The sequence below is a fragment of the Morus notabilis genome, unplaced genomic scaffold, assembly GCF_000414095.1.
Source record: "Morus notabilis unplaced genomic scaffold, ASM41409v2 Scaffold719, whole genome shotgun sequence".
Classification (NCBI taxonomy): Eukaryota; Viridiplantae; Streptophyta; class Magnoliopsida; order Rosales; family Moraceae; genus Morus; species Morus notabilis.
The window spans coordinates 115,866-138,101 of NW_010365597.1; the positions used below are offsets into that span (position 1 = coordinate 115,866).

At 34.0% G+C, this 22,236-nt stretch overlaps 3 protein-coding genes across 4 annotated transcripts in view; 2 read left to right on the forward strand and 1 right to left on the reverse strand.

Moving 5' to 3' along the window:
- LOC21388046 (PRA1 family protein F3) overlaps positions 1–802 on the forward strand; it is a 1,036-nt gene extending 234 nt beyond the window's left edge. The window contains 1 exon segment of the mRNA XM_010108372.2: positions 1–802. This exon segment is cut by the window's left edge and continues 30 nt beyond it. Coding sequence (XP_010106674.2) covers positions 1–477 — 477 coding nt within the window. The 3' untranslated portion in view covers positions 478–802.
- Positions 803–2,183: 1,381 nt separating this feature from the next.
- Positions 2,184–5,446, forward strand: LOC21388047 (protein WHI4). Its single transcript, XM_010108373.2, has 10 exons — positions 2,184–2,464; positions 2,588–2,650; positions 3,024–3,105; positions 3,226–3,309; positions 3,436–3,514; positions 3,742–3,787; positions 4,110–4,222; positions 4,467–4,536; positions 4,901–4,983; positions 5,076–5,446. Exons 1-10 carry the CDS (start codon positions 2,261–2,263, stop codon positions 5,104–5,106), a joined length of 855 nt encoding a protein of 284 aa, XP_010106675.1. The 5' UTR covers positions 2,184–2,260; the 3' UTR covers positions 5,107–5,446.
- A 760-nt stretch (positions 5,447–6,206) lies between these two features.
- Positions 6,207–11,597, reverse strand: LOC21388048 (inactive protein kinase SELMODRAFT_444075). 2 transcript variants are annotated; one of them, XM_010108374.2, is made up of 11 exons: positions 11,090–11,597; positions 10,076–10,381; positions 9,773–9,984; positions 9,336–9,490; positions 9,157–9,251; positions 7,998–9,037; positions 7,629–7,789; positions 7,392–7,468; positions 7,159–7,306; positions 6,897–7,046; positions 6,207–6,616 (listed from the first exon to the last, which is right to left on the reverse strand). In XM_010108374.2, the coding sequence occupies exons 3-11, from the start codon at positions 9,942–9,944 to the stop codon at positions 6,377–6,379; spliced, it is 2,238 nt and encodes a 745-aa protein (XP_010106676.1). In that variant the 5' UTR covers positions 9,945–9,984; positions 10,076–10,381; positions 11,090–11,597; the 3' UTR covers positions 6,207–6,376. The 2 variants fall into 2 exon arrangements, with proteins under 2 accessions (XP_010106676.1, XP_024028175.1); XM_024172407.1 differs by having other exon boundaries at positions 9,773–10,381.
- Between the last annotated feature and the right edge of the window lie 10,639 nt (positions 11,598–22,236).

The window sequence follows — 22,236 nt, forward strand, 5'->3', positions numbered from 1 at the left end:
TCGGGCCTGGGCCCGCGCCGCCCCTGGAAGGTGATGTTCAACGTCCACTCCCTCGGCCTCCCGCCGAGCGTCGCGGAGGCGATCCGCCGCGTGAAGACTAACGCCGCCTACTTCCGCGTGAACTACGCCATCGTCGTCCTCGTGATCCTCTTCCTCAGCCTCCTCTGGCACCCGATCTCCCTCATCGTCTTCGTCGTCATGATCGCCGTCTGGCTCTTCCTCTACTTCCTCCGCGACGAGCCGCTCGTCGTTATCAACCGCACGATCGACGACCGGATTGTACTGACCGTGCTCTCCGTCCTGACGGTCGTCCTCCTCCTCCTAACGCACGCCACCGTCAACATCCTGTCGGCGCTGCTGACCGGCGCCGTCGTGGTAGTCGTCCACGCCGCCATCAGGAAGAGCGACGACCTGTTCTTGGACGAGGAGAATGCCGGATTGTTGACCGGTGTGGGCCCTGGATCTTCTTCTTCTTAATTCTGATCTAGAAGTCTCTTCTTCCTCTTATTTAATTTTATTTTTTTTTCCTCTGTAATTTTTCTTATTTCTCGGGTGTTAATTGAAGGTGTAATGTGTATCAGTAATTTTTTTTTTCCTTTTTTGAAAGAATTGTTGGCCAATTTGTGGTAGTTCTTCTTCTTCTTGTTGTTCTTTGGGAAAATATGTTTTTCCAAGGATTTGATGAGTCACTTGCCTGGGTGTTGGTATGTTGGGTATCATTGGCTGGTTGATCATGTCGTTTTTCTTATGTGATTTATCAATTAAGGCCTCTGTCTATGCTTCTCGGGTGTCTACTTGGCCACGTAATGTCGTATGATTGGTATTGTACAAATTTGTGAAGAATTATGCCCTGCAACGGACAATAACGACCTTTTGAATATCTTGTTTTTTTTTCGCATTTACTTTTTAATTGATAAAATACGGTAGAAATATTACGATTTAAAAAAAAAAAAAAAAATTATCGCTAATAGTGTATCTTTTTTCACACTTCATACGGCATAACATCAATCTTATAATGTTGTTCAAAAGCAAACTTTACTTCAATAATATTTATACATATAGAGATTCCCAATTATTTATTTAATAGATACTGATCTAAAAAGGAGCATAATTAGATAGGAAGCGTAACAATGGCTTGAAATCCATAGAATAGAATAGTAAGATATTAACTGGTGGAAGACCTATTCTCCAAAATAAATAAATAAATAAAACATAAAACGGGGGAAGACCTCCTTTCGTATTGCACGGTATTAGATTAGAATAGATAATATTACTATATTAAAAGGGTTTTCTGTTAAGATAAGTTCAGAATATTAATAGAAACATATAAATATTAAACAAGGCCTTCACATGTTATCATTATTACCTACTTTATAATGAAAGAACTTTCATTGAGATGTGATATTTTTTTTAGAGCTTTTAACCGTAGCAGAAAAAATTAGATGTGACATTTTCTGATAATTTTTAAGTGTAGAAACTTAAAATTAAAAATTCAAATCGGTGAAATGAACGAAACTAATAAAAGAAAAAAATAATAACTGCTTTTAGTCAATATACTTTTCATAAATTGATAAGTTGCCCTTTAATGTGTTTAACTTTAGAAAACAACACTATCATTTTATCAAAGTTTTTAACATTGTTTGAAATCGATGAAATTTATAAAAAGTTGAAGGGAAATACTTTCTTAATTTAAAATTATATGCTCAACAATCAGGCGAAATTTTTAGTTTCTACCCTCAACAACAACAAAAATTTAATAGTGATTGTTGATTTAGAGACCTCTAAAAATTTTGTTAAAAATTTAGGAAATTATCAGTCAAAATTCAAAAGTTTAGAGATTACTTTTCAATTTATAGAACTTTTAGAGGTAAATATACCAAATGCTGATAATAATAATAATAATAATTAAATCAAATCAAATCAAATAGGTTCTTTTTTCAAAAAGAAAAAAGGAGTTTTGAGCACAATTGATCTCAAAACCTGTCATAATTTAACAAATTATAGTCTAAATTTTAATTTTGATAGTTAATTTCAAATTTATAAAATTATTACAATTGTACTATTTTAATAAAATTTACTCAAGCTTTTTTATTAGATTTAAAAAATTAAAAATTAAAAAATTAAAAAATTTGTGTTATATATTAATTGAGATGTTATAATTTTTCATCAAACGTACTTTTTAATAATAATTTGACACAAGAGTATCCACCAACACCTCCGCCACCGCAACGAACACCAGCACCGCCGCCACCCCTAGTAAATGGCTCACCCGCCGTACGAACCGTACTACCTCCACCACCAACAGCCACCGCCCATTCAGGACTCCAAGGACCGCAACGCCATCAACACTCTCTTCGTCTCCGGCCTCCCCGACGACGTCAAGGCGCGTGAGATTCACAACCTCTTTCGCCGCCGTCCTGGCTTCGATTCTTGCCAGCTCAAGTACACTGGCCGTGGCAACCAGGTTGCTTTCTCTTTTTGTCTCTTCAGGGATTTTTACTGTTTGGTCGACGGGAAAGGAGACTGGAAAACGGGAAGAAAACTATGACGATGTTTCAATTTTAGTTTTGTTTTATTTTAATTTCAGGTTGTTGCATTTGCTACGTTTTTCAATCATCAATCAGCAATGGCAGCACTTCATTCGTTAAACGTGAGAATCGCATTTTTTTTTTCTGTTTTTACTGAGAAAGTTCGTTTCTTTATTTCGTAATTCGCCTAATGATTCGAATGAATTTTTTTTTCCTAGTTCATTTTAATTTATGTTGTTTCCCAACATCTCGTAATTCATTTATTAGAAACCAGAAATTTTGGCAGATAAAGGTTATACACTGTATTATGTAGTTGTAGTTCCTAGTTTGAATGACTAGGAATTAGGGTTGAGTTAGTGCTCAGCAATCAGTATTTTCCAATTCAATCACTTAAGATGTTGAATGACCCAGTTGGGAGATGGTAATGTCTGAAGGTTTGTATAATAATTTTGTTCTTTTCTTTTCTTTCTTTCTTTTTTTTTTTTCCACGATCAGGGTGTGAAATTTGATCCCCAAACTGGATCCGTTCTACATATAGAACTTGCCAGATCAAACTCGCGAAGAAAACGGAAACCGGGTAGATCATTACTTACTATTGTAGCTTTTCATGTGTAGGATTTGAATTCGTGATTTCTTTTGTTTTGATATTTGGAGCTCTCCCTTTGTCAGACTACCAACTGATCCTGTCATTGTACAGGTAGTGGACCTTATGTTGTTATAGATAAAAGAAGTAATGCAGAAGAGGGTAATGATAATGCCCACGAAGCATCTACTGATGATGGTAATGTTCTCTTCAAGCTGTAAAGTTTAGTGAAATCTAGACTTCATCATGTTAGTTTCCTTTCTCGACTTTGCATCCGAACAGTAATTGCCATTTTGCCTTATAACTGTGCTTTCTCATATTCAGGAGACAGTGAATCTGATGAATCGTCTGATGGCGAGAAACATGATTCGGGGGAGAAGGGGGATTTAGTGACGTCAAAAAGGTTAAAACTTGAAATGAAAGCACTCAGAGAGCACTGTAGTTTGTGTTGGAATATCCAATTCTATGAACTTAAACTTCTCAATTTCTCGTATTTGGACTGCAAAAGAAATTTTTCATAATTGCAAATCTCATAGCTGTCTAAGTCTTACTTGTTTGGTAATGTTATTTTATGTCATGGCAATTCTCATAGCTCCCAAAGTCTTACTTGTTTGGCAATGTTACATGCAGTGGTGAGACGGTGGTCGATTCCAACAATGCCGCTGCTGCCGTAAATGTATGTGAAATTTGAAATTGTGATGGGATATTGTGGAATTTTAGATTGCGTGGTGTTGTAATTCTTAAGCTATTTACAACCCTCTCCACCTTTCTTCCCATTTACTTTTACTTGGTATTTCTTTGAGGTATAATTATTTCAGAGTAGATATCTTGACCAGCATTATTCAAAGTTTTTTGGAGTTGCATCTTTCTTTCTTTTTTTTTTTAGATATTTTTTTCCCTTTCTTTTGTTTTATATGTTGGATGCTAGTTCCAATTGGAGATCAACGTGCATCACTGACTTAATGTGTTTTGAGTCTGATCTGTCTTTCAATTGGCAGTCTAATAAGCAGCAACCCGAAAAACCTGTTGAAGGCGGCCCATGTTCCACTCTGTTCTTCGCAAACCTAGGTCCAAATTGCACTGAAGATGAACTGAAGCAAGTTCTGTCTCAGTAAGTAGCTTTTCTCGTCAATCCTTGACATATCTTTCTGTGTCCCCTTTTAGCCCTTCTACGTAGGGAGGAAAAGGATTGGGAATTGGTCCAATAATGGCTCAATTCTCTGGTTTTGATTGGTATCTACTTTCTGCCCTTTTCCTTGGACACAATAGAAACTGCTTGTGTCACGTATGATTGTCTTTATCATTCGGTGAATATTTGACTGGAAACTTGGTGGCTTCCTTTTATTTGGTGCTAGGTATCCTGGATTCACTATGCTCAAATTACGTGCCAGGGGCGGAATGCCAGTTGCATTTACTGATTTTGAGGTATTACAAAGCCTCCCCCTTGAAAACTCTCATTCAAATTTTAATTTACTGTTCACACCTCTTGCTTGTTGTTTGAAAACCAGTCCAAGAAAATGGCATAACTTTGAGGGCATATACAAAGCAAATGTAATTAACATTTTCAATTTTTCAGCATCTTAAAACTGAAGAAAGCCATCCGTGCCATCTGTTTCAATGTTTGCTTGGGGAAAAACACTAATATCTTTTAGTATCACTTTTAACATACTGTAACTGAACTATAGCTTCCAAACACAAACGAGAAACATATGAATGACAATAAGGAGCCCAAAAGGAAAAGGGGAAGTCAAGGACGCACTAATTCATGAACCTGGTTTGTCTGTGGCAGGAACTCGAACAAGCTAACAAGGCCATGGAGGAACTTAGTGGCACAATGTTGCCGTCATCTGACCGGGGTGGCATGCACATAGAGTATTTTTCTTCTCTTAGACTCATATACACCTTGCACATTTTCTTTACTATTAACTCAACTTTTCCTTTTTCTTTTTGCTGTGTCTGTCTAGATATGCAAGGTCTAAAATGAGAAGGACGTAGAAGAAACCGGGCGGTACCAATAAAAGAAGAATCGCGTGTCTTCAGGGTAATGAGCTGCAGCTTCCTACTTCTTAAAGCTACTGAAGACTGGGAGGCCAAGGACTTGGCTGAAAATACTTGTAGTTGTTAACAGCGCCTTCGTTTTGCAAATATATGTACTTTCTGACGTTGTCATTTAGTTACATTTTAGAGATACCATGTTACTTGCATCCACAATTTTTCCTAGGACAGCCGTCTTGGAGAATGCTTTGTATAATCCAAAGGAAGGCAGATATTTATTAGCCTTATATTGATACTTTTTCATGAATTTTCTGACAAGAAAAATTAAAAAGTCATTTTTTTGTCACTTTTTACATTTATTATTAGTTATTAGACATGTGAATTACATTAACGTGATATGTTATTATTTAAATAAAAAATAATATAGTTGAGGTTATGTGTTAAATAGTAAATGTATAAAGTGACCGAATGACAAAAAATGACACTAAAATTTCTTTCCGGCAATAAAAATAAACTTCTAATTTCATTCTCTTCGTCGTCCGAAAAATAAAGTTCTTTCAACCCTGAGAAGACCTCAGCCAATCCAACCAAGCATTAAAGATAAAAGGGTGATTATCGAAAAAGAATCACAAAAAAAAAGGGACAAGTGAAACCCAACAAATCTCAATACAACTCATTTCCATCCTCACGATCAACAGTAACATTATTTTCCCGTTAGCATTGTAGTGGGATGTGAGTGAATTGGCAACTAAAAACATTAAAACATCAATCATTTCACCGATTAAAATTTTTAATTTTATTATAATTAAAAATTCCTATAAAAATTACGTTTAATTTTTTATTACAATAAAAAAATTCACATAAAATCACATCTCAACTCAAATTTAAAACTTAAATCTTAGCTCAAATTCAAAACTCAAATTAACCTACTAGCGAGACCTAATAATATTTAACATAAAGACTAGGATTATCCAGCCTGAGATGCATTATTTCCCTTCCATCACAAACATACCCGAAAAGAGAGGAACACTGGACACTTGTATTCTAGAGAAAGATATATTCATCAAGTTTCTCAATATAATCAAAACGTTAATTTTCCTTCATTTTCAAAAGAATTACAAAAACTTGACATTTTCCGCTTCTACTATACAGAAAAGCAAAATCTAGTGGCAAGAGACAAAAATATAAAGCAAAAAAACAAAAAACAAAAACAAAAGTGGTAAATACATATTCAGCATTGCAAAGCTGCGGCCCTAAATAGGCGAGCACTCTACAGATGATCTTCACATGAAGCCCTTGCCTTGGCTCTCTCCCAAAAACCCGACCTTAAACTGTCAAGAGAGAGCTTCCCACTGAACTCTTCCAGCGTCTCAGCACCAGCCAGGGAACTACTGTATTGTTGGTGCTGCTGATCCGACCAAAGACGACCACTCTGGCTTCCCACGTCATACCCTTGCGTCGACGTGAAGCTTGCCTCCATAACCATGTCGCCCTCTAATATACGAAGCACCTTCAAGAACATAAAACAAAGATAGACATGAACATTCAAACAAATTAAGACCTCGTTCATTTCACCAATTCGAGTTTTCAATTCTAATTTTGTTACAGTTAAAAACTCTCACAAAAAGTCACATCTAACCTTTTTACTACAGTGAAAAACTTACATAAAATCACATCTCAACTCGACTCAAAAACCCAAATCCGCGAACTGAACGAGACCTTAAGCTCTAATATTAATAACAAGAGTATAAGAACATATTGTGCAACATAGGTATAGAGGTTCTCTTCACCTGTGACATGCGAGGCCTTGATTGGGGATCCCGACGAATACACAAGGATGCGGCATGCAACATGCAATAAACCTCCTGTTCTGAAAATTGATTTCCCAGCCTTGGATCGATAAGTTCATCAACAGCATAATCTTCTAATAATGGTCGTGCCTGTTATAGAAATACATCTTGTTGTCATGTTATTCAACCCCTAATATTTTGGTACGTAATACCAGAGGCTAAGAAGCAAAATTCAACAATAAACAAGAACCAAGACACTTACCCATTCAGTGAGACATTGCTGACCCTTGGGACGATTCAGATCCACTGCTTTTCGGCCTGTAACAAGCTCCACCAGTACCACCCCAAAGGAATAAACATCAGCTTTTTCTGTGATTTGACCGCTTTGAGCATATTCTGGAGCTAAATACCTACATCGCAGAGAAAGAACTGTTAACAACTGCAAAAAAGATGGTTAAAAAAAGGGCAGCAGTAAAGGCTATCATCAAGGCTTACCCGAATGTCCCAATAACTCTTGTTTCCACACCAGTATCGCCATCAGGCTGCCACCTTGCTAGGCCAAAGTCCCCGACCTTACAAGAAAGGTAAAATAAAGATCACTACTTGTCTATAAACACAAGGGAAAGGAAATCATTAAGGTCCTATTGTATTTTGAGGCACGAGGAAAGAAAACCATTGAATACAACATTCCCATTCCAATTAAGTAGAAAGGCGATTAAGAAATTACTATACCAGTGGTTCAAAATCATGCGTGATAAGGATGTTGTTCGGTCGCATGTCACGGTGGACTATGCAACCGACTCTGCATTCTTCGTGGAGATATCGCAGCCCTCGAGCAGCTCCCACGGCAATTTTTTGCCGCGCAGACCATTCTAACGGCTCTCGACGTTGCCCTGTAACACAATCAAGTTCTTCACAAATCCAAACCTTATTTATAAATAGCAAATGCTAATCTGTTTAAAATTACTGTAATCGATAATAACAAGCTAGTTACGATAACAACAATAATGTTGGAGAATGCAGAGAGAATTTATCATGTATTTCCGTCAAGTTACTTAAGAACGGCATTAAGTTTTCTGGTCTTGGAGGAAGAAAGTTTACCATACAAATGAGAATCCAGTGATCCGTTGCATATATATTCATAAACCAACAATCTTCTTCTATCCTCAATACAGAAGCCAATCAGCATAACAACATTGCGATGCTGCGCACAACTGAGGACTTCTACTTCTGAGCAAAATTCGAGGTCCCCCTGAGAACTAGCTAACTTATGCTGCTTCACAGCAACAGCCTGACCATCAGGCAGCACCCCTCTGTGAACGGAGCCAAATCCTCCTTCCGCCAAGAAATTGGCTTGCGAGAACCCACCAGTCGCTAGCTCTAACTCAGCATAGCCGAACCATCTTGGAGGCTTTCCAAACACGGGAGCTTTGTGTTGACATATTGAGCATAATGGTGGCGGCCCAGGAGGCGCATTTCTGGATAGTGAGATTGCTTCTCTTACATTTCCACTGAAGTCCACATTACCTCTGTAGTTTGGCATTCCAACCCCAGCCTCTCCATCAGGTTTCTTGAACTTGTCTTGCAGAGCTTTGGCCGATGATGCTTGGAGCTTATCAACATATTTGTGAGATCTTTCTTCTATGCGCAGTGACGTTTGGCTATGGGAGTTTAGAAAATCAGCTATCCATGGTTGGAACCTCAAACTAGCCGAGGACATGGATAAATTCTCGCTCTCAGAATCTGAAGTAGTATCACCGATATCTTGGCTTTCTTCAGTAATAAAAGATTCCTCTTTCTTTAAATCATTTATTTCTGAAATGAAAAGCGGTGAAGTTCCTGGATCTGAATTTGACACTGATGAAGTTCCAGCTTCAGTCGCAGTAAATGGTGTTCCTAGCTCTGGACTGCTAGTCGGAGTCACCACAGGCCCCCGGACAGAATCTGAAGAATCAACCTTCTTTTTGGGACGCTTTTCAGACCCTTCATCAAGCTCAGAAGGTAATTGACATGAGGATTCAGGCTCCTTCTTAGGTGACCCGTTCAAATTCAAGCGAAGAACTTTTGGTTGTGAGCGTTTCATAACCACAATGTTGCACTGCAGTTCTTCCATGCAGCGTTTTTCCTCTTGTTTAAGATGTCTGGAAAAAAATGATTAAAAATGGTAAAAGAAGATAAAAGAATCAGTGAGCCTAAGCAAGAAAGCAAATTTTAATTTAAAATTATAAATCAAGAAGTTAGATAAAACGAAGACCATTACTTGTCTAGCACAACCCAACTGGCCTGAGCTTTCTTGGCCTCACCAGCAACTGCTCCACAAGGCGATCCATAGACAATCTTTATCTTCACATTTATCTGTAAACATGAATCAGTATAGAATTCATGGATGCAACATGAATGGAACTAAAAACCACAAGGCATTAACAACAGAGCACTAACTTTATTTGGATCATAAACATCATGAAGCTGAAGGATCATCTGAGAGCATGAATCTGTAATATCATACTTTTGTTCCGAGGTTGTTCCTGACTGGGACTTCCGACTGCCGCTGGCACAGTCCCCCGCAAATCTTGGGAAGCCCCATAACTTTCTACCTGAAGAATTGAGAAAAGTTATCGTTTAAATTAAAATAAACTCCAAGGCAGGTATTCAGTCAAACAAGCCAATGACCTAGGAGGAAAAAACAAAGAACACTCCTGATCGTTCATGATGCGCCCGTAGAACTAAATAACTTCTGTAAAGTTCTGTAAACAGTAACAGTATCGCCTAGCAAGTCTTCCAATTACATCATTACTATAAGTACAACAATGATTACAAAAAGATTATCCCCTTGGAAAAATAGGAAACCAATACAGAAGTTTTAAACAAAATGTTACCTGAACTCTGTGAAGGGACAACCACAAGAAGTGTTATGCAGTCCCCGGGTTGGACAACATGCGTCAATGCCCATACAAGAGCGGTCTTGGGAATTTCCTTAGACGCCTTAACAGCAACCACAACTTTCTCGGCCACATCGGAGGACCCTTTCTGCTTCTGTTCTCGACTCATGAGCACCACAATTTTTTGACTATTCTACCCCAATTCCTAGCTAATAACAGAAACAATCCTCAAACCCTCAGAAGCTCATATTTCAAAAACTATGAGAAAGACCATCCCAACTAGGAAGTTTGCACAATTACCTTGCCCCCACCAATCACCATTAATTCCCAGACATGTACTACCGACATGCTCAGCATTCTCCCTCTGGCAACTATAGAGAAACTCCAAATGACAGACTTTTTTTTCTCTTTCTAAATTTTTCCTTTGGCAGAAAATGGTCTTTTCCCAACTTCTCCTAGCCAGAGAACTCTTGAATGAATATTCCGAAATGGGTTACAACAGCCTCATGAGATCTCATTAGGTTACCCTTTTGGCTCTGCAAGCAAGACACAAGATTCTCTGTCCAAAAATCTGTAAAAATTTCAATTTTGCAGATTCTGACCTCCCTAGTGACCAAAGAGAATCGAAAAAACTGTTTAGCATGAGAATGAAGGAAAAAACACAAAAACAAGACGACACACAAGTTAAACAACGAGAGCTTTCGATCTCTTGTATAACGCTATCCTTCAATCAAAATCCAGACCAGTCAAAACTGGTGAAAGAAATAGTTCAAAAGAGGGTAAACGACAGAACTGCTTGCGTGAATTCTCGATCCAACTCAGATGGGTCTTTCTCCAAACAGATTAAAAAAGCGTAGACAACAGATTCCCACATCAAAACATCCTTCCAAAAACTATCAAATCATCAGACACATAGTTGAGCTAGAGAAGAGAAGAGACTTTTGTAGCGTAAAACCCCACTAGTTTTTTTTTTTTTAGTTTGAAATATAAAAAAAAAAAAATTATGTTTGAAAATGATGCTTTGGCCACAAGATTTAAAATAAGCGTAAAGCGTCAGTTGAAAAAGAAGAAAGAAAGAAAGAAAGATACCAAAACCAACATTTCTATACAAAATTCCGTTACTCAACTCTTTTTCCTTTCTTTTTTTTTCCCCTCAGCAACCAAACAAAAACAGTAATATAATATCGATAATATAATATTTATTACATTACAAACACGTAAAAATGCTAAAAATCTCCTACCCAACAATCACCAAAAGAGAGAAGGAAAAAACAAACAAATAAGAAAATATCAGAAAACCCAGTAAGTGCCAACCTGGATTGAGAAGAGCATTTTTTTCAGAGCAACTACTACCGCATCAACGCATGACCCACCACATGAAAATCATTAAAAACCGCGAATCTTTCGTAAACAGAACTCCACTCGCTTTAACTAAAATGTCTATCGAACCCAACAGGCAAAAAACACCATTAAATTACGGTTTGCGTTTGTTGGGTCTTCTTCTTTTCTTCTTCCTCTTTCACGTCAGAGCGAACGCAACACAAAGACGCCAAACGAGTACGAAAAAGAGAAACAAAACAAACAAACGGAAAACAGAGGACTTGAGACTGAAAGTTAGAGAGAGAAAGAGAGAGAGACCCGCCAAAAGAGCGAAACAAATTTAGGGTTCTTCTTCAGGAACTGCAACACCACCAACAGAAACCAAACCCCACCTCTAAAGATTCTCCGGAAGAAAGAGAGATTTTTAGCGTGAAATTTTTTCTTTTTTTTTTTTTTCCTTTTCTTCTGAGAATGTGTTTCTCTTGTCTGAAAGTAGACAGTGAAAAGAAGAAAATGGAAAGTGACAATTGGAAACAAGGAAAAAAAATATGAAGGAAAAAAAAAGAGAAATTTCTACAACTTAATTAAGGCGAAATTAATTATTTATTTATTGTAGAAATACAGCGACAGACCCACCAGCCCAGCCTGTGAGAACTCTCAGATCAGTGTCATAAGATTTTTACAGTGGATCGCCGTCGCGGGGCCGATTTTCCGATAATGCCCCTGTATTTATACATTTTTACGATTTCGCCCGGTTTCAGCTTACCACTACACAAAAGTTAAAGAACAGACCAAGGTCAGGCAAATGAGCACTTACTTTCAAGAAAAAAAATATTCTAAAATACAATGCATTTAATTAGTGTATTCGTGTCATAATTCAAATCATGATTCGTGATTTGCTATAGTATTTTCTGACCCCAAAAATACTCGTAAATTAAAAATAGTTTTGAATCATGATTCTGAATTCATGAACCAAACAGTTTTATTTTACCGATTCGAGTTTTTAATTTTAGTTTTATTATAATTAAAATTTCTTACAAAAAGTTATATTTAACTTCTTTGCTACAGTTAAAAATTCTCACATAAAGTCACAACTTAACTCAAATTAAAAACTCAAATCGGCGATCTAATTTAAGAAAAAAATGGAAGAAAATATCTAAATTATTTTATTCTACAATTGCCACCTTGGTATAAATTAAGTAAATGGGGTATGATTAGGTTCGATATGGTTATTGATATACTATTTGTTTATTAAAAGTTTTCTTTCCTTTTATAAACTAGACTAGAAGAATTTAAAGTTGATAGATGTCAATTATCATGGATTTACTTATAGGTGAAAGTTCAAGTTGGTCGGCCCTGATTATGGAAATTAGAGGCCGAGTCGGCCCAATTTAATAAAATTTCAGGCTCAAAACATCGACCCGACCTAAAAATTAGGGTCAAATTCGGGTTAATAATAGTGAGTCTCATATTAGCTCGTTTGACCTCACTTAAATTTTCAGCTATAGATTTACTATAATTTGTCCTTAATTCTCTTTACCAAACAATCCAACACTCTTTTTTCTTGAAATGTGATTCTCAAATTGCTTTCCTCTTTGGGCACTCTACTAGACAATAGACATAGGCAAAAAGGCAGTGATGTGTTTCTACGACGTCGTTTGGTTTATTGTAGACTTCAAAAAAACTTGTGGGCGCCCTATAAAAGTTGTGTTTTGACTTATGGCTGTGTCTTTTTGTATCCACCTAACATAATATCTATCCCAATACTCAAAACATAGGTGGCACAAACAACTATGGAAGTGTTGAAGAGGATTTGGAGTTCGAAATTCATGGGGCCCACTTATTCTTCTTTCACTTTCTTCTTTTTTTTTTTTTCTACTTCAAATTAAAGAGTATTATGTTTAAATAGGTACCAATAGGATTATTAGGGGTTGTTTAGTTGGGAGATTCATACTCTGAATCATAATTTATGATTTATTATAATATTTTTTTTATAAAAAATACATATAAATTAAAAATAATTTTAATTTCATGATTTTAATTTATAAACTAAACATCTCCTTAATGTTTAAATAGGTACCAATAGGATTATTAATGTTTAAATAGGTACCGAGAGGAAGAGGTAAGGTTATTAATGTTTAAGATTGAGTATAGGTGAACTTAGTATGTATCCCATCAACATAAATGACCTTAGTGTCCTTTAAAAAGATGCTATCAGTGTACTTTGGAGTTTGGAATAATTAACTCTTCACCTACCCAAGGAGTTTTTTTTTTTTTTTTTTTTTTTTGATAATTACCCAAGGAGATTTTGAATGATTTAAGACACAAGTGTTGGGTAAATAAATGTGTTATAAATGAAGTTGTTTTAGGGGTGCCCAATTAGAATAAAATAAAATGGCATAGGATCCTAGTGTCCTTAAAATTTGGGTAATTCAATGCATTAGGCTTAAATTTTTTAGTACAGAATTTGGTGTTGCCACTTTTGGTAACATAAATTGAGACCTCTCATGACAGAGATTGTCCTAAAACTGAAAATGAGTGAACTAGCCTAATTATCTGTACTTACTCTAAATGGTGCACTAATTATGCAGCCTTAATTGAAGAAATGTACCAAATTATATTGCGTTAATCCTGTGCATTACATTATATTGTCGTCGGTTATTACCTGTTACACATTACTATATTAGGAAGCACAATAATTCCATTCCAAGCCAAAAACAACAGGACATTTCCTTTCTATAACAAGTGCATTATTACCTTCGATAGTGATCTAATCTAATCTTTAAAAAGAAAGGAAAAAAATAAAAATAAAACACATAACTCAATGCAAAGAATCTGAATTCACTGTAGTATTGCCACGTGTAATCCTTAGCCATTTATGGACTTGTTTTTTTTTACCAATCGAAATCATGAGAGTCCCAAAATCGTGAATAAATACAAAACCCTGCCCTCTTGTCACGGCCAATTAATAATGACCATACATACATACACACACAAAATAAATAAAAATTATCGAAAGACTCGGCCAATAAATGCCAAAGCGTGAAGCTCACCCTCAGCTCACGTTAGCATTCAATAGATTACTCCTTCGTCCCAGGCAACCCAACCCCACAACACTCTTGTGGGTCCCACTTTTCTGATCCCCACACTATTGTAGGCCCCACACAGGACGATCCACCCACTCACTCGTTGTTTCCCGTCACCGTAGTCTGTCTGTCACCGTCGTCGGGGACCGTTTTCCAAATGCGGAGAGACCGCCGTCTTTGCCTCTTGTCACCTACGGGGTAGATTAGCCTGGCTCCCCTTAAGGTTGTCGTACAAAACGACAGCGTATTGAAGATTACGTGCTCTCCTTTGGCGCCACGTATGGCGGATCGTGTCTGTTCACTGCTTTCGAACCTCCGAAATACTTGTTTATGTTTATCGAGGAGAAGATTATCATTAATTAATCCGGTCTTTTTAACCCATTTCACTTCGTTACAAATATTATACACCAACACTATGTACTTTTTTTTTTCAGTTCGGATTATTTTGTCGTTTTGTTTTGATTATTTAAACTTCAATAATTGATCAATTAATGTTGAAGGCAAGAATGACTCATCCTCAATATTCTCTTCTAATTGCTAGGGCTTAATCTTCCATGTTTCTTTTTTTTCCATTAAAATTAATTGATTTGTTGTGTTAATAAAAAAAAGTACCCGCCTACATTTTTTGACGCGTGTTGGAAAATGTCATTAACCAATTGTTTTATGTTAATTCAAAAATAAAATTTACGAGATTGTTCTGTTTGTACCTGCTCTTTTTTTTTTTTTTCCTTTTTATGGATAAATCACAAATTAACAAATTAACTCGAACCTAAAGAACGAGTTTGAGTTGCCTATAAATAGGTTTGGATTAACTTAATTACAAACCGTCATGTTCGAGCTAATTTTTAATAAAATGATATGAATTTATGTAATTAAAGTTTCGTTCATTTCCCGATTCAAGTTTAGAATTTGAGTTTTTTTACAGAAAAAAATTTTAAAAAATAGTTACATCTAATTTTTCTATTACAGTAAAAACTCTCACATAAAATCACATCTCAATTCAAATTAAAAACTCGAATCAATAAATTAAACGGATGTGTCGTTACAATTTAATTGTATGGACGTGATGAATATGAAAAGTTTATATGATTTATCAAATAAAAACACTGTCAATTTTCAATCTAGTAATTAAACTTCATTTATTATTAAAAAAAATCAATACATGTGTAAAAACGTATCATAATCCTAGCAATAATAATGTGAAATGAGTCATAATTGTGTTAATTGGCATGATAAATTTGTTGTGTTTGAGTTGACAATTTTTGACACATTAAAAGTAACCGTGCTTAAGATTTCTTTATGTGATTAATGAATAGATTGATATAAACACGATATGTTAACACAAATTGGCACCTTTAAATCGAGGAATGCAAAGTTTGTTTCATTCACAAGAATAATTTAAGAGCATATATTTATTCTCCACGGGAATTTGGAGGATTTAGTATAGTATTTTAAATGAAATGGGGAAATTATTCATCTCATTACAATGTAATCATTTGTAATCTATCTTATAATAATTTAGGTAAATATTTTTAATTCAATCTAAACCATTCAAAAATAATCAGACGATTATGAGAAAATACCATACGGATAAGAAGTTACTTTAAACTATTGTACTTTATAATATACTTATGAGTTGATTACACGAATGAAAATTGTAATTTTATCTAACTTTTAAAAGTTGTATTCCAAGTAGGATATTTTTTTTTCTTTCAATTATTCATTTCTAAATTTTCATTGAATCAACCTAATTCCACGGACAATTAAAGATAGAGTGATCATATTTTTCTTCAATTTCATTTATTGGTTGATCTTTAACTATACTCTCTAGTCATCATCGACTATGATAACTATCACCATTTTGCCCCAACTACACACGCTCTAAAAGCATAATATATTGTAATTAAATGAAAAATTAACAGTAAATAAGTAGTTACCTTGGATATTTATTGTTTAGGTTCCATAATTTATTCGTAAGAGAAGGCTTCCTGCTCTTTTTTTAGCAAGAAATAAATAAAACTTGCTAAAATTTGAGAAATCAAATATAAATGCATTAAACGGGTTTAGTGGACCGACATTGACATGCTCTGTATTTTTTTTTAAGAAAAAATTTTGAGACGTGATTTGCGCGGAGTCCTAAAATGATGGATTGCTATTTCCTTGCATAAAATAACATGAAAGATAAATGTGCATAAGGATTTGAAAGTTGTATATTAAATAGATTTTCAATTGCACAAACAATGAAAAGGCGTGTGCATGCCATGCACGTCCAAATACTCTTTTTGTTCTCTTCTGAATTCTTAAACCATATATATATATATATATATATATATATATATATCTATATATATATATAACTTGTGAACGAGGACAACGACTCTCATCAATTTCATAAACTTCAAGGCAGAGATTTAATCATTTTATACTACAAAGAAAGACAGAGAAACTTAAAAGCACAAGGACGAAATATTAGTTTTTCAAATTGGAGATTCAAAGCAATGTGCAAATAATGGGGGACCATTCATATCAGACAATATTCGATTTTCTATGCCATTTCCACTGTAAAAAACAAAAACCTTTTTTTTTTTTTTTCCCCCCTGCAGTCACAAACCAAACTAATCAACTGCAGTCTATTTTATATGCAGAAATTTGACAACTGAAAATTTAAAATGCGAAGAAAAAAACAGTCTACATTTATGAGTAGTGTGTGTGATCTTTAATCACTTTTCCCTACTAGATTTTGAATATATATTACTCCCCTTTCAAGGCTAACTAAAGAAGTGACATATACATTTACTTTTGGAATAATTTCATGGTCCTTTACTTGCATTTATTTTTGGACATTATTATTAAAACATCCGACTTTTTTTGTTGTTGTTGTTGTTGTTGTAAGGTAATAAAAGAAACAAGGTTGTCTGTGGGAAGACCTATAAACATTACTCAACGCGAGTTCCAAGAATAAACTATGATGAGTTTTAATAGTAGATAGCTGTTTAGAACTTCATGCATGACCCTTCAACTTTATGGTTATTTCCATTTTGCTTTATAAAATTTAAAAATTCTCATTTTATTACATAGATTTTGAATTGGTCCTACTTATCACATTGTTTATTAAAAATTACGTTAAAATAAAAATTTATGTGAAGTCACGCCATTATTTTTCATTTGAAATTTTAATAAAAGAGAATAAATGGACTAATTTAAAATTTAAGAGATAAGGTGGAAGTTTTTAAAATTTGAGGTAAAATGGGATGATTCTAAAATTGAACATACTGATGAGCGTAATTCTTATTTTTTTTATTTATTTATGTTTGGATACTGAAGAAAAAATAAAAATAAATGAAAACGTGACATAGTAAATATATAACACTAATAATTAATCAATTGATTACAACGATTCTGGTGGATCATATAGAAATAGAATTGACTAATTACATCATCTTCGTCAAAGTTTTAAGCACTCATCATTCCATGCATAATCTCCTTGATTATAATTTTAGGGTTTAGAACTTCAATTATGAAGATTTCTAGTGGATACTAAAAAAATAATTATCGAAAATGTTTTTTTTAACCGTCAGATCTATATCAGAAGCTGTATGTTTTATACATTTTTTTGAATTATTATCACCGGTGACCCCTAAACTTTAAGGTCATTCCTAATTTGCTCTCTAAACTTTAAAAACTCCAATTTAATTGCCCTATAAATTTTAAATTGTTGCCACTTAACCCTTTTATTGTAATTTACATTAAAAATATATAAGAAAAAAGAAAGTAATGCAGTCATTTAGTTTTTTTGTTTGAATTTATATTAAAAAAATAGATAAAAATTACATGACTATACTTAAACTCCCATTTTTTATCTAATTTTAACAAAAATTATAATAAAACAGGTTAAATGAGAATAATTTAAAATTTAAAAAATAGAATGAAAATTTTTAAAATTTAAAAAATAAATTAAAAATAATTCTAAAATTTTAAAAAAATAATAATAATTTATATTTTTCTTAATCTGATATGATTTATTAAATTTGATAGTTAAAAATTAATCTTCTCCTACCAGAGAATAAACACCCTTCAATTATTAGGTGTCAAGTATAATATCAAATATTTATTGTTTTATTTGTTTTTTCTGTGTGGGGGCAAGCAAAAAGAGGACTACGTGAGGCGCTACATAATTGAAGGCAGATTATGAGTTGATTAAGGGACCATAACCATCACTATTATTCTTGATATTGGTGATGTGCATTGGGCCTGGTGGAAGATTTTGTTGAATCTTTTGGTTTTGGGTAATGGGGTCATTAAATGCCGATGGTCCTTTCTTGTCTTTGAAGCTGCTACAGCTAGAAATAGCCAATCTCTCTCTCTCTCTCTCTCTCCTGTCTCTCTCTCTATACTGTGCATGCATCGATATGCCATTGGAGACCGTGGGTACTTGATGCGTTTCCAAAGGCTGCCGAAATTTAAACTCTCTATTAATGAATTGTTTGTGTTCTTTCAAATCTTTTGAGGTAACAAATGAAGTTTCAAGCAATCAATCTCTCTGACATGTTTTTGCTTGTTAACATCTGCGTATTTAAAGACGATATACCACCAACGAAAATTCTCAGCTGGCGTGCAAAGATTACTATCGTGCTTTTAGATTTGGAAATGAAGGGTAGCTTAAAAAATGTAAAAAAAAGGGACCCGTTATTTGATCCATTTAATTTATAAATTTAAACTATAGTTAAAATTATGTCTCGTTCACTTCGCGAATTTGAGTTTTCAATTTAAACTGAAATGTGACGTTTTTTGAGAGCTTTTCATTGTAACAGAAAAAATTAAATGTGACATTTTCTGAGAGCTTTTTACTGTAAAAACTTAAAACTGAAAACTCAAATCGGTGAAATAAACGAGACTTTAGTGATTTTAATTATAATTTTTATGAATTATGAGGGGAACATAATTATAGTAAAAAACTCTAAAAAATAATCACATTTAACTTTTTTTTTACAGTAAAAAATTCTCACACAACATCACATCTCAATTCAAATTAAAAACTCGAATTAACTAATCAAACGGGTCCATATGTCATTTTCCATCGATTCGATAGATTCATGTCATGTCACCCCCTAAAATAACTACCTATTGGTCCAAAGACATAATTACGCAAATGATATCGAAATGTCGAAGCCCAAAGACACACACATATATATAAATATATATTATAGGTCCTACTACCATTATGCTCTCTTTTATTCTTTCTAATAAAAAAACTCGGATGGAGAATTTATACAACTCTCTATACTCCGATCTAGCAACTAACCAGAAGTATAAGTGTGTATTTTTCACTATATTAAGCACGTAACCACATCATTATACACTGTTTTGATCAATAACTGTATATACTTTTATAGAAATCATCATTCACAACTCACAAGCCGTACACATTTATATGCATTAATAGACGATGTTCTTTTGTGATATTTTTAAATTCAATTCATTGCTTTGCGCTGTACTATATAGGATAGTATACATATACATATACATATACATATACATATATATATATATATATTTCCCTAGCTAAAATGCAAGAAGAACAAAAAAGAAACTACTTATCATTGATTAATTGATGAGTAAAGGAAGAATTGGCAGTAAGGGAAAGAAATAATATACAGCTGGAGATTCCACATCAAAAGTGTCATTCTGCTTTCATTAGAGGTATGCCCTACATGTAGTGTTCCAGGGACACTAGTCCTTTTAATTTCTCAATAATTTGCATGCATGCCCAAGCGGGCCTCACTTGTAGTTGGAGACGCACATGATTGTGCAGAAAGTGGACTTCTCTTTCCCAGCTCCCAAACAATAAACCTTCTCTTATTTCTCTCTGTTACAAATTCGTGATCAGGAAAAAAAAAAAAAAAGGAATAGTAGCATATATATATATATTACTAATATTTATACATATATATTTGCATCAGTAAGGAAAATGTTCCACAAAATACCTGCTTATATAGAGGACAAATATAAAGATCCATGTGCAGTCATCTTTATTAGAAAAATAAAACATGCAGAAAATTCCTGGTTGTGTATATGCATTATAAATATGGCAAAGACTCAATAATGGAAAAGAACTACTCCTGATTTCTTTGACAAGTGGCTTACTTTTGTACGTGCGTTTATAATTTGAATTGAAACCTAGCTTGCATATTTAAATTCCAACGTTTCAGAAAGAAAAAAGATATAAATGTGACGCGCAGATACTTAGGACTTGTTCTTTTAGAATTTAATCTGAGTATAATCCTTGAGTTAAATTTGAGTTATAACTTGAGTTGAACTTGTAACTTGAGTTTGTGTTTGGTTGTGTACATTCGAGTTATAGTTTGAGATAAGAATCTTTTTGAGTTTGTATTTGAGTGAGTCAAAACTTGCATTTGTATTTAGATAGTATTTTAATAAAAACTCAATGCTAATAAAAAATTTTAATAGGGTATATGGGTCGGGTTTTATTTGTCTTTTCGTTGTCAACGCATAGAAAAAAAATCATCTCAATCAGAATTAAAACGAAAAAGTTATAGTATTTTTAAGAATATAAAAAATACTGTTCATTAATTTGAGTTTGAGTTTCTGAACTCGAGTTGAAGAGAAAACTTGAACTCGAGTTTAAATCCTAAACTCGAGTTTAAACTTAAAAGAATATAAATTTAAATAAAATTGTAATTTAAGTTGTATTTTTTTGAGTTTTTCACTAAAAAAAAATAAGTGTTGCAAATAATATTCAGCCAAAAGAAAAAAAAAAAAAAAACAGCACTTTTTGTGTTGATGCATCGTAATTGTAAATATTAATTGTCCAAGGCAAAATGTCCCTATCTGATGACATGTTATATACACTTGACGGAGATGATACCTTCAGACGGTTGGACCCAAGGACGCGTGGAGCCGCCCCTAGTAAGGGCTCCTTTAATTTTTATCCCAACAAATTGTTTTCTATCACCTTTTTTTTTTTTCCTTTTCCTTTTTTTGGTAAGATCTAACACTTTTTCTTTAGTTTGTCCTCTCTGAACTTCTGTAATATTTGTGACATTTATATGAGATTTGTTAGAAACTTTTGAACCTCATATTTCAAACCAAAGATCAACGACACTAATTTATACAAGTTCAAAGTTTTGTATATTGTAGACACAGTTATATATATATATATATATAGTTGTACTGTTATTTCAGCTTCACGCACTTTAACAAAAATTTCAGGTTATGCCACATGTTTGTACATGCCTGTATATAAGTGAAGGTAAAGGCTTATTTACGTACGTAGGTAGGAAAGTAGGAAATAATGAGGGGATTTTTTTTGGCACCACTCACAAGCTAAGGGAATTCATCACTGCAAAAATGTATGAGTATAGCCATTATGCATCTGTCTTGACTCAGAGCTCAAAGAGATTCCTAGAGAGAAAAGAGTTTTTTACCAGTCGAGATTTATATTATATAATATTGGGTTATATATATATGTGTGTTGTCTATATATATCTATATATATATATATATATATATGGAATTCTTGCCCATGCAGGGGTTCTTGAATGGTGAAACATCAATGGTACGTAGCAGAATTGTCTGTTTGTTATAATGATTGTGAGAACTGTCTCTACTCTCTGGTCTATGATGAATGATGATCATATCCATATGCCAAACCCCACAGACTTATTTCCTTCTTTCTTTTGTCTTATGTTACGCATTTGGACTGATATTTTAGACAAACTTTCAATATTAACGATACTAAATTATTAAAGGAGCAATTTAATTGTTAAATAGCACTATGATTGGTGTTCACTTATTTCTGTCGGTGCTGACATTAGTAACTATATTATAATAGCACTCCAAGTAATTTATATGTCCGAAAAAAAAAACCCTCAAGTTTAGCATTTAGTAGGGATATTATTACCTAATTAATTGTCCTATTTAATATTTTTTAAGAAAGGTACAGGAGCAATTTTTTTTTTTCCAAGAAAAAAAAAGGTTCAGAAAATCTCTTGGGTTGGCTTCATCATTCTGCTACGGGAAAACGAATCAATTAAC

What these genes read in the sequence shown, in the direction of transcription:
- LOC21388047 (XM_010108373.2), top strand. Translation starts at nt 2,261, where the DNA reads ATGGCTCACCCGCCGTACGAACCGTACTACCTCCACCACCAACAGCCA. An exon ending in CGAAGCATCTACTGATGATG is followed by an intron (nt 3,310 to 3,435) that starts GTAATGTTCTCT and finishes TCTCATATTCAG; the next exon opens with GAGACAGTGAATCTGATGAA. An exon ending in TTGCATTTACTGATTTTGAG is followed by an intron (nt 4,537 to 4,900) that starts GTATTACAAAGC and finishes TGTCTGTGGCAG; the next exon opens with GAACTCGAACAAGCTAACAA.
- LOC21388048 (XM_010108374.2), bottom strand. Translation starts at nt 9,944, where the DNA reads ATGAGTCGAGAACAGAAGCAGAAAGGGTCCTCCGATGTGGCCGAGAAA. An exon ending in TGTCCCTTCACAGAGTTCAG is followed by an intron (nt 9,491 to 9,772) that starts GTAACATTTTGT and finishes TCAATTCTTCAG; the next exon opens with GTAGAAAGTTATGGGGCTTC. An exon ending in AGCAATGTCTCACTGAATGG is followed by an intron (nt 7,047 to 7,158) that starts GTAAGTGTCTTG and finishes TTTCTATAACAG; the next exon opens with GCACGACCATTATTAGAAGA.